The 16307-nt window shown below is 42.1% G+C and overlaps 1 protein-coding gene across 1 annotated transcript in view; it reads right to left on the bottom strand.

The window, feature by feature from the left end:
- Window positions 1–14446, bottom strand: part of robo2 (roundabout, axon guidance receptor, homolog 2 (Drosophila)) — a 768110-nt gene extending 753664 nt beyond the window's left edge. The window contains exons 1-2 of the mRNA XM_055896664.1: window positions 14344–14446; window positions 10093–10221 (exon numbers count right to left, since the gene is read on the bottom strand). Coding sequence (XP_055752639.1) covers window positions 10093–10207 — 115 coding nt within the window. The 5' untranslated portion in view covers window positions 10208–10221; window positions 14344–14446. The remainder of the gene's footprint in view (window positions 1–10092; window positions 10222–14343) is intronic.
- Between the last annotated feature and the right edge of the window lie 1861 nt (window positions 14447–16307).

A 16307-nucleotide genomic window follows, 5' to 3' on the forward strand; every position in this document is an offset into this window, starting at 1 on the left:
TATTTTTCTGACACTTTTTCTGACACACATATTCTGACCAAATAACTATTCATAAACATAACTAAAAAATACATGTTGTATAGGAAATGATAGATACACTAGTTCTTAATGCAATCGCCGTGTTAGAATTCTAAAATTAACTTCATTACGACATCCAGCTTAGGTATAGCGAGAGAGTACCCAAAATCTGGGCAAACGACAAGTACAACATGTACGACAGATATATGAAATAACATCATAAAATGGGTCCTACTTTTGCTGATCGTTCATCAGAATGTTGTACAAGGGGTCCTTTGTCGGGAACAATCGTTGTTTGGATTTAGAACGGCCTTTTTCCCTCTCGATTTAGCAAGCACACTTGCCAAGTGGCGCGAATCTCTCCATGTCAACAAACGGAAGAGAACAGAACACGGCAAAACTCCCGAAAAAAATTCAATCATCTGATTAAACTATATTGAAAAAACATACTTTACGATGATATTGTCACATGTATCAAATAAAATCAAAGCCGGAGATATTAGTCGTCCATAACGGCAGCTTATCAGAAGGCAAATCCAGGTCCCTGCTCGCGCTCTCCAGAAAACAGGAAACTGGTGACACGTCATGCCAAGACCTATAATTCGAGGCCAGATCAAGTTACACACTTAATTTCTTCTCTCACTGCTTGTCGACATCTAGTGGAAGACGTATGAAGTGCATCTAAACTAATAAACATCAAGGACTTTAATAGGCAGCCCCTAGAAGAGTGCATCGATTTCAGATTTTCCACTTCCTGTCAGGAAGTTTGCTGCAAAAGGAGTTCTGTTTTACTCACAGATATAATTCAAACGGTTTTAGAAACTAGAGAGTGTTTTCTATCCAATAGTAATAATAATATGCATATTGTACGAGCAAGAATTGAGTACGAGGCCGTTTAAATTGGGCACGATTTTCCCCCAAAGTGAAAACAGCGCCCTCTGTCCTCAACAGGTTTTAAGGAGCTGAACGGAGTATTACCGAGCTGAATGGAGTATTAACGAGTTGAAAGGAGTATTAAGGAGCTGAAAGGAGTATTACCGAGCTGAAAGGAGTATTAACGAGTTGAAAGGAGTATTACCGAGCTGAAAGGAGTATTAACGAGCTGAAAGGGATGTCGAGGAAAACGGGATTGACAGATTGAATAATGCAATTTACTGACCTCTACTGGTTTTCACACTTGAAGGGCCAAGTTTAATACGATTGCGTTTTGTCCTCTTCACATGTTTTAAAGACCACATACACGGTAAACTTAGCATATGTCGGCTCAATGGGAAATTACCTTTAAATGTCAATCGCATTATAACGCAGATCTTCCATGGTCTGGATTTAATCGAAGAAATTTTACAGGATGCAGACATGTAATGATCAAACCTTTTTCAATGAAGACCTTTGCAAACAAAGTGCTCTGAAGCAGAAACAAATATTCTGGCCAAGTTCTGTTGCTGACATGGACCTTCCAATCTGTTTCATGAATGTGATGAGTTCTGACTTAGTCATCAGCAGCCCTGTGTCTAGGGACCAGCAGCTCACCCAGGCAGTAAAATCAGCCTGACAGCCGATGCAGATGTCATGTGGAAATATAAAAAGAAGCCCTGCCTTGGAAGGTGTTATACTGCACACCTGTGTGTGTGTGTGTGTGTGTGTGTGTGTGTGTGTGTGTGTGTGTGTGTGTGTGTGTGTGTGTGTGTGTGTGTGTGTGTGTGTGTGTGTGTGTGTGTGTGTGTGTGTGTGTGTGTGTGTGTGTGTGTGTGTGTGTGTGTGTGTGTGTGTGTGTGTCCGCATGGGGTGGGGGTAGAGAGCACATCTGCCAGGGCAGCTGTCTGCAGGGCAGTGAGTTGCCTGATAGTGTGACAGAGAGATAAATCACAGGACACACAGAGCAAGGAGACACACATTTAACACACTTCCACATTGGGCAACATCCTTATAATGAACACCACCTCCTTATAATGAACACCACCTCCTTATAATGAACACCACCTCCTTATAATGAACACCACCTCCTTATAATGAACACCACCTCCTTATAATGAACACCACCTCCTTATAATGAACACCACCTCCTTATAATATTGTGGTAGCCCAGTGGTTAGAGCGTTGTGCCAGTAACCAAAAGGTTGCTGGATTGAATCCCTGAACTGACAAGGTAAAAATCTGTCATTCTGCCCCTGAACAAGGCAGTTAACCCACTGTTCCCTGGTAGGCTGTCATTGTTAATAAGAATTTGTTCTTAACTGTCTTGCCTAGTTAAATAAAAAGAATGAACACATAGGATGGATGTTGTAGGCAGCAGAGGAATGGTGAGTAAACAAAACAACAGTTCCTATACTACCTGTACAACGCCCATCCTACATATTTATACCGTACATTATAGCTGGATCTTATTGGTTTATGTCAGCGTAAAGGATATGATTAAATGTTTCCAACACTGAGGAACATGAACTTGTCTATGTCATTCTTAAAAGGAATGGCTTCAATTTCTACTTCAAAGACTGCTTGATTGGTAGCCCAAATGAGTTTTATAATGGTCTTGCAAATGAATCTCACCCCTGCAACTAAAATGTAGTCCACAGAGGTTGGTTCTCAGTAATGTGTTCCATGTACTGTGCTCTCAGCTCCTCAGTATGGTAGAGCAGAAACAGACAGTACCCTCCAGTAGAGAACTATAGGTTACACTATGCTGAACAACTACATTTAATGTACCTACAACCAGTTGTGGAAAAAGTACACAAAAGTCATACTGTAGTAAAAGTAAAGATATCTTAATAGAACATGACTCAAGTAAAAGTGAAAGTCACCCAGTAAAATACTACTTCAGTAGAAGTCTAAAAGTATTTGGTTTTAAATAAACGTATGTATCAAAAGTAAATGGAATTGCTCAAATGTACTCAAGTATAAAAAGTAAAAGTAAAAGTATTAATCATTTCAAATTCCTTATATTTTGCAAACCAGACGGCACAATTTATGAATTTCTTTATTTATTTACGGATTGCCAGGGGCACACTACAACACTGACATTAATTTACAAACAAAGCATGTGTTTCGTGAGTCCACAGGATCAGAGGCAGGGGATGATCAGGGATGTTCTCTTGATGAGTGCGTGAATTGGACCATTTTCCTATCAAAATGTAACAAGTACTTTTGGGTATCAGGGAAAATGTATGGAGTAAAAAGTACATTACTTTATTTAGGAATGTAGTGAAGTAAAAGTAAAAGTTGTCAAAAATATAAATTGTAAAGTACAGATACCCTCAAAAACGACTTCAGTAGAACTTTAAAGTATTTTTACTTAAGTACTTTACACCACTGCCTACAACACATCTGTACATATCTAGTGGTTGCTGGGCACAATGCACAAGCCCTATGAGTGTATGGATAAGTAGTCAGCCTGGTCACCATGTTCTGATGGTCCCACTAGGAACAACGTGATGAAATGAAGCGACTGAGAAAGCAGTGTTTTTAGTGCTAGTGGAAATGTAATGTCTTTCCCAAGGCAAGAGGAAGAGACTTATCAGATTAGATCCCTAAAAGCTTTGTACTCAACCACAGACTGAGAGGGAGGAGGAAAGTTACCACTATGAAGGTTAAAACTCATCTTCACAAGAGCTCTCTCTCCAAGAGAACTATACTTTCATAATGATGTCCGATATGGCCATTGAATGGTGTGGTAGTCCTAAAACCATAGCCAAGGAGCAGAGAGTTTGAACAGAGCCACAGGAACCAAACCAGATGAGGTAAGGAAGATGGATCTGCAGTAATGTGGTTAGTTCACAAGGCAGCTGCTCCAGCCACTGCAGATGTTGGGATCCAGGATGCAATGGTCTCATGGGCACACCCAGACTTCCTCAAACATTCAAAGATTGAATGCTCTACTGCATCTTCAGATATGACACACCATATTATTCCTGATTATCCATATATGACATCCACAAAGGTCAGAGGATTGAATGAGGGGGTTTTGGCTCATGGAGCATCATACATTACAGGTCAAGACAATAAAGGTATTTTACATTCTGTGGGCTTTGCCCTCCCTCCTACTGCCTTTTTCAATACAATTTACTGCCCTTGTTGAAGACAAACTTCAGTGGCTCTTGTCTAAGATTTTATGGTCTTGTCTCTGCCGCCCAGCTTCGAGCATTCACAGCAATCAATCGTAGTCTTTTGACGCAACAAAAGCCAAAAGAAAGACAGAAATCGCCTCTCTGACAATGTTTCACGTTTGAAGGTTATAGTGGGATTGTCAACTCATCCAGGAGAGGAGAGTGGGGTAAGTTGGGCCAGCCCTTGTTTCTAGGTAACCATACACAAAATGAATCGTGACCAAATATTTAGGAAGAAGTCGTAATTTCATGGAGTCTATAAAAGAAGAAACCACATGGAAAAATTGGTAAACAAGTTAGGTAAAAAAATGATTTTCACAAAGTAAAATGTATTTGTTTTAGAAGTTTTATGATGCTTGTATCTAAACCAAAGTAGATCATTTTAAGATTGTTTATACATCAGATCTATAAGCTACAATATAAGGTCATAAACCTAGCATGAAAGTGCATCCTTGTAGCTGTGTGGGCTAATATGCACCTCAGCCACGCTCAAGGTTATAAACGATATCTTAACCGCTATCGATAGGAAACAGTACTGTGCAGCCATATTCATTGACCTGGCCAAGGCTTTTGACTCTGTCAATCACCACATCCTCATCGGCAGACTCGACAGCCTTGGTTTCTCTAATGATTGCCTCGCCTGGTTCACCAACTACTTCTCTGATCGAGTTCAGTGTGTCAAATCGGAGGGTCTGTTGTCCGGACCTCTGGCAGTCTCTATGGGGGTGCAACAGGGTTCAATTCTTGGACCGACTCTCTTCTCTGTATACATCAATGATGTCGCTCTTGCTGCTGGTGAGTCTCTGATCCACCTCTACGCAGACGACACTATTCTGTATACTTCTGGCCCTTCTTTTGACACTGTGTTAACAACCCTCCAGGCGAGCTTCAATGCCATACAACTCTCCTTCCGTGGCCTCCAATTGCTCTTAAATACAAGTAAAACTAAATGCATGCTCTTCAACCGATCGCTGCCTGCACCTGCCCGCCTGTCCAACATCACTACTCTGGACGGCTCTGACTTAGAATATGTGGACAACTACAAATACCTAGGTGTCTGGTTAGACTGTAAACTCTCCTTCCAGACTCACATCAAGCATCTCCAATCCAAAGTTAAATCTAGAATCGGCTTCCTATTCCGCAACAAAGCATCCTTCACTCATGCTGCCAAACATACCCTTGTAAAACTGACCATCCTACCAATCCTCGACTTCGGTGATGTCATTTACAAAATAGCCTCCAAAACCCTACTCAATAAATTGGATGCAGTCTATCACAGTGCCATCCGTTTTGTCACCAAAGCCCCATATACTACCCACCACTGCGACCTGTACGCTCTCGTTGGCTGGCCCTCGCTTCACACTCGTCGCCAAACCCACTGGCTCCAGGTCATCTACAAGACCCTGCTAGGTAAAGTCCCCCCTTATCTCAGCTCGCTGGTCACCATAGCAACGCCCACCCGTAGCACGCGCTCCAGCAGGTATATCTCTCTGGTCACCCCCAAAACCAATTCTTCCTTTGGCCGCCTCTCCTTCCAGTTCTCTGCTGCCAATGACTGGAACGAACTACAAAAATCTCTGAAACTGGAAACACTTATCTCCCTCACTAGCTTTAAGCACCAGCTGTCAGAGCAGCTCATAGATTACTGCACCTGTACATAGCCCATCTATAATTTAGCCCAAACAACTACCTCTTTACCTACTGTATTTATTTATTTTGCTCCTTTGCACCCCATTATTTCTATCTCTACTTTGCACCTTCTTCCACTGCAAACCAACCATTCCAGTGTTTTTTTTACTTGCTATATTGTATTTACTTCGCCACCATGGCCTTTTTATTTTTTAATTTATTTATATATATATTTTGTTTGCCTTCACCTCCCTTATCTCACCTCACTTGCTCATATTGTATATAGACTTATTTTTCACTGTATTATTGACTGTATGTTTGTTTTACTCCATGTGTAACTATGTGTTGTTGTATGTGTCGAACTGCTTTGCTTTATCTTGGCCAGGTCGCAATTGTAAATGAGAACGTGTTCTCAATTTGCCTACCTGGTTAAATACGGGTGAAATAAAAAAATAAAAAAAATAAATATAGTCAAAATGTTTGCCTTGGGGTACGCTGAGCCAATGGCCATGGGGTAAGTTGAGCCAATGACCATACCCCATACAAATGATGATTACATTTAGTCAGTTTACTACACAATATGCATAGTATTTTTGCTATGTGTCAGGCATATGAACTCAAGACTGTTTCTGGTTACAGAGCAGACATCCTGCCCCATTTATACAGACGTAAAACAAGCAGGGCTCCTTCCCCCTTGAGGTTCTTGAGAGAGCAGCCAAGGAAGTGAGAGAAGGGAAGAACCCAATTAGAACAGCAGCAAGGGAAGAAATCCATTAGAGCAGCAGCAAGGGAAGAAATCCATTAGAGCAGCAGCAAGGGAAGAAATCCATTAGAGCAGCAGCAAGGGAAGAAATCCATTAGAGCAGCAGCAAGAGAAGAAATCCATTAGAGCAGCAGCAAGGGAAGAAATCCATTAGAGCAGCAGCAAGGGAAGAAATCCATTAGAGCAGCAGCAAGGGAGGAAATCCATTAGAGCAGCAGCAAGGGAAGAACCCAATTAGAGCAGCAGCAAGGGAAGAAATCCATTGGAGCAGCAGCAAGGGAAGAAATCCATTAGAGCAGCAGCAAGGGAGAAAATCCATTAGAGCAGCAGCAAGGGAAGAAATCCAATTAGAGCAGCAGCAAGGGAGAAAATCCATTAGAGCAGCAGCAAGGGAAGAAATCCATTAGAGCAGCAGCAAGGGAAGAAATCCATTAGAGCAGCAGCAAGGGAGGAAATCCATTAGAGCAGCAGCAAGGGAGGAAATCCATTAGAGCAGCAGCAAGGGAAGAAATCCAATTAGAGCAGCAGCAAGGGAAGAAATCCATTAGAGCAGCAGCACGGGGAGGAAATCCATTAGAGCAGCAGCAAGGGAAGACATCCATTAGAGCAGCAGCAAGGGAAGAACCCAATTAGAGCAGCAGCAAGGGAAGAAATCCATTAGAGCAGCAGCAAGGGAAGAAATCCATTAGAGCAGCAGCAAGGGAAGAAATCCATTAGAGCAGCAGTAAGGGAAGAAATCCATTACAGCAGCAGCAAGGGAAGAAATCCATTAGAGCAGCAGCAAGGGAGGAAATCCATTAGAGCAGCAGCAAGGGAAGAAATCCATTAGAGCAGCAGTAAGGGAAGAAATCCATTAGAGCAGCATTAAGGGAAGAAAACATTTACTGAATGACTCTGAAGAGGGACACTGACCCGCTTACCTCAAGGTGGCTCAATTTACCCTGTCTCTATGCTCAACTTTCCTCATACCCAGGGTAAGTTGTGCCAAAAGACCACCTTTTGGACTTGCTATGTTTTCAAAATTGTTAAGTTTACATAAATTCTGATTATTTCCAGGGATACACAACATCCTGAAATATATGTAGATATCTTTGTTTGAAAGAATACTATATTTCCCTTGATGTAGTGATGTTGTGTCACTGGTGTAGAAAGGAGTAGGCAGGAGGCAGTCGCAGGTTTAGAACTACTGAGTTTATTTAACCTTTCTGAACCACCCATCCCGGATCTGAGATAATTGTCATCAGCAACACTGAATAGCATAGCGCCACAGTCAAATAATATTACTAGAAAATATTCATTTTCATGAAATCACAAGTGCGATATTGCAAAACACAGCTTGGCCTTTTGTTAATCCACCTGTCGTCTTAGATTTTGAAATGATGCTTTACAGCGAAAGCAATACAAGCGTTTGTGTAAGTTTATCGATCGCTCGACAAAACATTAAGTACACTTAGCATCAGGTAACTTGGTCACGAAAATCAGAAAAGCAATCAAATTAATTGTTTACCTTTGATGATCTTCGGATGTTTTCACTCACGAGACTCCCAGTTAGACAACAAATGTTCCTTTTGTTCCATAAAGATATTTTTATATCCAAATTCCTCCTTTTGTTTCGTGCGTTATGCTGAGAAATCCACAGCAAAAAGTGTTCACGACTACGCAGACTAAAGTTCCAGATAATATTCATAATGTCCACAGAAACATGTCAAAAGTTTGATATAATCAATACTCAGGTTGTTTTTCAAATATCTATTCGATAATATATCAACCAGGAGTGTTGGTTTTTCAATAGGACCGGGAGTAACAATGGCCGCCTTTCTCTGTTGCGCACAACTCACTCTGAGAGCCCCCACCTATCCACTTACGCAATGTGATGGTTCTCGCTCATTTTTCAAAATAAAATCCTGAAACTATGTCTAAAGGCTCTTGACACCTTAGGGAAGCAATAGAAAATGGATGATAGGGATGCATAAGAACAGAGAGGTTTCAAAAACAGAGGCACTTCCTGATTGGATTTTCCTCAGGTTTTAGGCTGCAATATCAGTTCTGTTAAACTCACAGACAAAACATTGACAGTTTTGGAAACTTTAGAGTGTTTTCTATCCTAATCTGACAAGTATATGCATTTTCTAGTTTCGGGGGCTGATAAATAGGCAGTTTCAAATGGGTACGTTTTTTTTCAAATGGGTACGTTTGCCAAAAACGAAAATACTGCCCCCTACACTTAAGAATTAAGCACCATGGATCAAAGCGGGACGAAAACCAAACGCTGTTGTGCTCAAAACATATCTTCATAAACAAAAAGGCCGAACAGGGTGAACCCAAAGTGCAAAATATAAAGTACTAAAGTAAATAGTAAGAGAGATTCCTCTCAGGAAAACAAGTAACATTTACAACTACCGAAATAGACAACTGACAGAGGGAGTATATATACAGTGACAGAGTGGCGATTGGAACCAGGTGTGTGTAATGATGACGAGACAAGTCCGGGGTAGATGAGTGAAGGGCGTTTGCCAGCAGTAGGTTCGGCAGCAGTTAGAAGGCCGGCGACGCCAAATGCCTGAGCTGGACAGGAGGGGGAGCCAAAGCGAAGGCTGGTGTGATATGCTGAAAGTAAAAAATGGCTCAACTTACCCCACTCTCCCCTAAAACTAACCCTATACTGAAATGGTCCTGTAACGTACACAAGCTTTCTAGATCAGAAATGACTTAAGAGATATAAAATTAGACTACATTAGGCTTTTTGACAGAATACCTGCATTTCCTTTTAATATCCGTTTCAAAGCGTCTTAGGTTTGAATTAGTCTAAAGAGTGTTTCTCACTCTAGTTCCTCCCTGGTCCTCGCCCGTCCTCCTTTACGGCTGGTATATTTTACTCTGGCATGTGGCACAGTTGAGTCCCATTAATCAGGCCTCATTGTATGAGAGCTGAATGTTAAAATTCGCACTCCTCTCCACTCCACATTAACCTTGTATCTGCTTCAATTCCATCTGCATCCCCCGCCCCCCCACCCCTCAAAAACTTGGCAATTGTTTGGAGTGAGAGTGAGCGTGGTGAGTATGTGTGTGTGTGTTGTGCTCTCACCAGTTAGTGTGGCAGTTCCCGCCATGCTATAAATAAGATTGGCCACAGGGAGAGGTAGGAGCCAGTGGAGGGTTCTGACAGCAGAGGGCACAGTGGCCTTGTCTCCCTGGGAGATGCACATTCAATCTGGACCCAAAACCAGCCCAGCCCACATGGCACCCAGGTAATAAGCCAAGCACCCAATTACTGTATGTAAAATGTCAGTATTACCCCTGGAAGAGGTCTATGTGATGAATGAACAATGGTTCAAGACTGAAAAGCACAAAATGGTTTCCAAGATTAAACAAGATCTGCATAGAAAAGCAATACCACTGATATTGGCAGCACGGACCCCTGGGAATATACACTGTCCAACTGGATTGAACAAAATGCACATTGGATACATGGCTGGAAATTACCCTAGTCAAGCAATGCTGTTCCCAAAGGTGTTGTCCTATTGAATATCCAAACCCTACAGAGCCATGTGGAAGTAACACTGACAGTAATCAAAGTCTTACCTTGACCCTGGGCATCCCGCATCTGGCCACAGAGGAGGAGGAGGAGTGGGAGGACGGGGAGAGGCACGCCTGCTGGAGGACCTATAAGTCCCACACTGCCCTGCCTGGGGGCCATCGCACCATTGGATTCTGGGAACACAAAGGACCAACTGAGTTAAACCATAGAAGAAGAACACGTCATAATATCGTAATACAGTATCACAACATAATAGTTGATGTCTTGTTTTCTTTAGCTGTTTAAAATAAATATTATCATTTTGTGGGAGGGGCATGCAGGACTAAGACAAACCATAAGGTCACCTGGCTACAAGAAGCAATAAATCTTTCAATAGACATTATGATGACAAAAGACTTGACAGAGCCAGTTGTCCCTGAAATATAACAATATAATTTATTGTAATATAGAATAAATATTTCCGATAATTTTTTTGTAAAATCCCGATAGAGTCTGTTAATACTGCTAAGTAGTTCCCAATCAGACACTCTGTCATATGAGAGGATACCCAGCCAAGCCTGTTTTAATTCACTGAGTGTAACACTGCTAAACATATAGCAAGTCAATGGCCCGAATGAACCACTCAGTAAACACAAAGCTTTTATAAACCATCCATTCATCAAATCTTAAGGATACATTTGTAATCATGCACTTCTGGGGTGAAATTTATGGAGTTACCATTGTATTTAATCAAGTATTGTTTTTTTCATGAGCCAAGTGAATCAAATATGCCAGCAGACATACCATGGAACAAGTAAAAAGCTTGGCAGAATGGTCTGGCCAGAATAACTACAGTATACAAGAGATAAAAGTCAGATGATAGATGAGGATGAGCTCATTAAGCAGCTGAACTTTCCCAAGCCTGTGTAACACCTACACTGTACCCGGTCTGGCTTCAGTCCCCAGTTAATGAGAAATAAGATAGATGTCTGTCAGAGGACCGCCCCCAAAGACACAAAATCCATTCTCATTTCTAACCATGGCGTTGTTTGAAGTTAAAGCAGATATTTAACAACTTGACATTTATAAAAAGGACAGTGCCATTTTTCTCCAGTAGTTGCTGAGCTCTGTCAAAGAGACTATGTGTGAACAGAAGAAGTGGATCTGTGACATCATGATTTACAGGTACAGTATATTATAAAAGTCTCCATATATCTATTTGAAGACCACAGGCTTCCAGGTGATATAGATACTATTCTCATCTCCATTGTATCCATATGGATGATTTGTGCACTGCAGAGTGAAAGACACATTACCGTAGCCCTAGTACCTCCTTTGTTTGTACTGGTAGTAAGAGCTGGGGCTGGTCTCCATCTGGGTGGAGAACGAAGGTACCACCAACTAGTATTAGCAAAGAGTGAAGTAGGACGCATTCCCAAAGTTAAGCCCTGTCCAGCCCGGCCTATAACCAACATGGGACTACATCACATGACACAGTCCACGAAGAGCTATCAGTCACTGACATTCTACAACAATCTTCCAAAGTACAGAGGAAAATCAATAGGCACACACTTACATCTCAGCCATTTGTCTTCTCATCTAGACACCTCTGAGAGATTCATTATTGGTGAGGTGTAATCATTTACATACACATCTCCATGATGCCAAACAACCACACAGTTGTTCGAAAGACAGGAAGTAGGAGATGGTAAAGCTGTTCCAAGGACAGGAAGTAAGAGATTGTAAAGCCATTTAAAGGACAGGAAGTAGGAGATGCTAAAGCTGTTCCAAGGACAGGAAACAGACGTTGGTAAAGCTGTTCCAAGGACAGGAAACAGACGTTGGTAAAGCTGTTCCAAGGACAGGAAGTAGGAGATGGTAAAGCTGTTCCAAGGACAGAAAGTAAGAGATTGTAAAGCTGTTCCAAAGACAGGAAGTAGGAGATGCTAAATCTGTTCCAAGGGAGGAAGTAGGAGATGGTAAAGTGTGCCTAAGCAGAACAGATACAGTTCACCTAAAATTGAAGTAGTGAAAAGTGATAATTTGCAAACTAGTAATTTCAGTGACAGTGTAAATGCAATAATTTGTCTCTCATGAATTGGACAACATTTTGTCAATTTTACTTCTGAAAGTGGAAAGACATTGGGAGTCTCCTCCAAGGTCTTCAGCATGGCGCCAACTCCAGTACTATGCAAGAGGAGGTACGTGATATATTATCATAAGACATAGTGGACCACTAGGATAATAACAGTTTAGTAACTCACTTAGACCTACTCAATATCTGGTAATGGAATTCTGAAAAGTAGCCAAGATGTAGAATCATGATCCTCCTAATGGAATTGAACAAACAATAATCATTGAGATCCCTATTCAGGATTCCTACTTCATTTTACAGTGTATTTACCGCTATTTAATCCTACTGTTATTAAATCTTCAATGTGAAGTCAGAGTCATGTCTAATTCAGAGAGGGGAGTGGGTGGTCAGAGGCCCTGAGCTGGACACAGTCCCAGGGGGGAACAGATTGGAGAGGAGCGACAGGTGGCTCCGTTAGTCAGTGGTCACGTCTGAAATCTGTCTTGCCTACTACTTACTAAAACAACATAGTGTGTCCGAATAGTACTATATATCATTTAGAACGTCCTGTTTAGTAAAAAGGTATCCAGTAAACAAAAAACATCAACATACTGCTCACCCGTACTGAGAATGTGTCATCTAAGGCCAAACTGAGTTGTTACCCGCCATTCGTTCATTTTGATACTTGGCGTCATTATCAGCTGATTATCATCTGTTTTCAGACACATGTGGGTCTGAAAGGACTATTCTCTTCCTCAATAGCATGCAGCGAATTCTACTAGATGTAAAAGTGAAATGAGCATTACATCCAGGCATTTACAGCATACTCAATTTCCTAAAGGTCACATACTAAAAAACATTCTATTTTCGCATTCCCAAAAAGCCTATTATTTAGAATCCAAGTATGGGTGTTCAGACACGATAGTGTGTTAGTCCTCTGCCTGCATGTCTCCTGGAAGAGCAAGATACCACAACATGGTAATGCAGCAACCTATCAGAGATTACTCTCCCCCATCCCACTCAATCTGGCTGCTTGGTTGGCATCTCCTGGACCAGCAGTGCTGAAAGAACACACCAAGAGATTCACCATCATCTGTTCTACTAGAAACGGGGTAATGCTATAAGGGGAACTGTCCAAGGTCCTGAATCCACAGTACCAATGTGACTGTCCTACTCTGGCCATGGGTAAGGCACAGACAGCCTGTGCTGTCGGACGCGCTGTCAAAATGCAATTATGCAGGAGCCCTCCTGTGCCGCTGAGGGGAAAAAAGTCTGTGAAAAGCATACTGCTGTCACTCTATGCATTTTTCTTTAGCAAGCTGTCTCACACATCCAACATCGCTATCTTGTGCTGAAACGCAGAATGCCATTATCAAACTATACAGCAGTGGGCCTGAAGAAAAAAAGCTTTTAGAGGATAATATTGTCACAAACCAATTATGGCTTTCTCAGTGGAGGTGAGGTGATTGAAAAGTGTTCCATGCTGTGACTAGAAACATTCCACCTCTTAGTATTGGCATGCCATTAACCATAGTGGGAGTCATTGCTTTGCCACCAAATTCAAGTTATCTTTACAATAAACGTACATTCGCATTGATTACGCAATTGACTTAATAAAGGTAAGGTAAAGACAAATCCCTGCTTTTCTATCTTACTGTAGAGATGAACATGCTGGTGTGGTGGGGATAGCTCTATTGGTATCAGGCTGGACAATAAAGGAATGTCAAAATAAACTTCACTGAAATAAAGCAGAGGTTATGTTTATAATGTACAATCACAAAGATACAACGACAGTCCTGACCCAAAACACTGCCGACTGATGCTGATGCCATTAACAGGTATTAATCATCCTAAATTCACACATCTAGCATAATATCACAAACAAAGTACTTATCTCCATCTAAACAGTTCTTCAATAAATCAATATCTAATTTGAGAGAAAAGCAGTGGCATTTGAGGACTTAAAAGTATCCTCTTTCTCTCCAATGCTTCCAACGTCCCTACTAATACACACCTGTCCAGAGAGGGGAATCATGAGCCTACCCTACTGTGGTAAACAAGTGCTCTCCATGGGGAACTAAATATTCAGTATGTACACACAGTATGTACACACACACACACACACACACACACACACACACACACACACACACACACACACACACACACACACACACACACACACACACACACACACACACACACACACACACACACACACACACACACAAGTTTGTCTTACCTGGATCTGTGGGCTATGTGGCACCACAGGACTGTGTCACTGCTGTATATCCCACAAGCCGGAGAGAGAATCAGGACTCCTTCTCTCTGCCTCTCCTGCTCTCACACAACTGGTAAAGCGCTCTCCCCCTGCCCAAGTACAGCCCATCGGCAAAGAGAGAGGGAGGGAGGCAGAGGGGGAGAGAGAGAGAGGGGAGAGAGGGAAGAAAGAGAGAGGGAGGGAGGCAGAGTGGGAGAGAGGGAAGAAAGAGAGAGGGAGGGAGGCAGAGTGGGAGAGAGGGAAGAAAGAGAGAGAGAGGGAGAGAGATTGCCTTGATAATGTAAATTGTCATAGGAGGGTTGCATTCCTGGTAATCCAATCCAAGTGGAGTAAAAGCCTCTGTCATCTCACCAGAGTTAATTAAACTGATTTGATTCTAGTCTCCTCCATGAAACTGCTTGGCTTCTTTGCCATTCATTTATTCACATTTTGTCTCCCCAGGTCTTGATCACAAATTAACCTGTCCTGCTGTGAAGTTAATGGGAGTTAAAGTCCAATTATTTCTCTCCAATATCTTCAGGTACAGTACTGTAGAAATATAGCATGTGGTCTGGTGCAGCTACTGTGAACTAACTACAGTATGTCTGGTGTGACTGAAGTGTGTCTTGACCACCAATGCTTCCTATGTTTGTTGGTCTGGCGGTCATCTGTGGCAATCATCATACACACAGACTGTGTGATGTTTCCAGGACAACGGTTCACTGAATGCCAAATAACACGTAATACTGTACGTAGTGTAGTAGTATTGCTGTACTATTGCTGAACCTGTTGCCGTTATCTGTGCAGTAAATCTACTTCCATGACACGGCAAATGTATCCTGCTGGAGCTGTAAATGATAAGTGTGTGATTGGTACGAGCACGTTTTTCCTATTATTGTATATTATCAGCAGATTTATACAGTGAATGAAATGTATACCTGTCAAAGGCTGATGTAGTGTCTCTCATTTGAATTGCAAAGGTAGTGTAGCTCAGCCCGGCCGGCGCTCCAGCTTCCTCCGGGCACTCTGGGAAGACCACTGGAGTCCATCAGCGTAATTAATACGCCACGCTCCGGAAGAAACGTGGTGTACTTCTCAGAATTAAGCTGAAAAAAATGTGTCAGAAGGTCACGGTCAATTGATTAATATGGCAGCTGAAGGGAAGAAAGCTTTGCCTCCTGTTTTAACAGCCAGGCTGCCTACTTTTCATTGTGTCCTAAACGGTGGGTCACTGGGCTCAGCCTCCTGTTTTAACAGCCAGGCTGCCTACTTTTCATTGTGTCCTAAACGGTGGGTCACTGGGCTCAGCCTCCTGTTTTAACAGCCAGGCTGCCTACTTTTCATTGTGTCCTAAACGGTGGGTCACTGGGCTCAGCCTCCTGTTTTAACAGCCAGGCTGCCTACTTTTCATTGTGTCCTAAACGGTGGGTCACTGGGCCCAGCCTCCTGTTTTAAACTTTTTCTCCAAATCTATAGGGATTTCATTTGACTATGCACTTTAAATTCAAACTAATAAATGTGCAAATTGCTTTTGTGACAGAGCAGTAAAATACAGGGTGCTGTTTCCTCAAATATCAATAATGCCCACAACATTCCTCCAATGGAATCACATTAGCAGAACTCACATTTTGGGCAGTGGGCTGTATCTCTCTCAGCAAAAAACCTGTCCTGCTTATTGGATTGTGTTATGGACAGTAAATTAAAGGCACAATAATAGGCTATAGAAATAGTTGTCAGTCAAAAGGCAGTCACCCCACTTGATTTATTGGTCTGAAGCTGGAGATGGGGCTGAAGACATTTATAACTCAACGCAAAGATGGAGAATAGGATGTAAGGACTGACATGAGATCAGATTAACGTATTGTCGCGAACACCAGGGAACCTGGGTCGCTGGCATGGAAGGCTAACACCCTATGCATCAAGCCAATAGGGTTAACCCACTCATA

The sequence above is a fragment of the Salvelinus fontinalis genome, chromosome 33 (genome assembly GCF_029448725.1).
Source record: "Salvelinus fontinalis isolate EN_2023a chromosome 33, ASM2944872v1, whole genome shotgun sequence".
NCBI classification, from domain to species: domain Eukaryota; kingdom Metazoa; phylum Chordata; class Actinopteri; order Salmoniformes; family Salmonidae; genus Salvelinus; species Salvelinus fontinalis.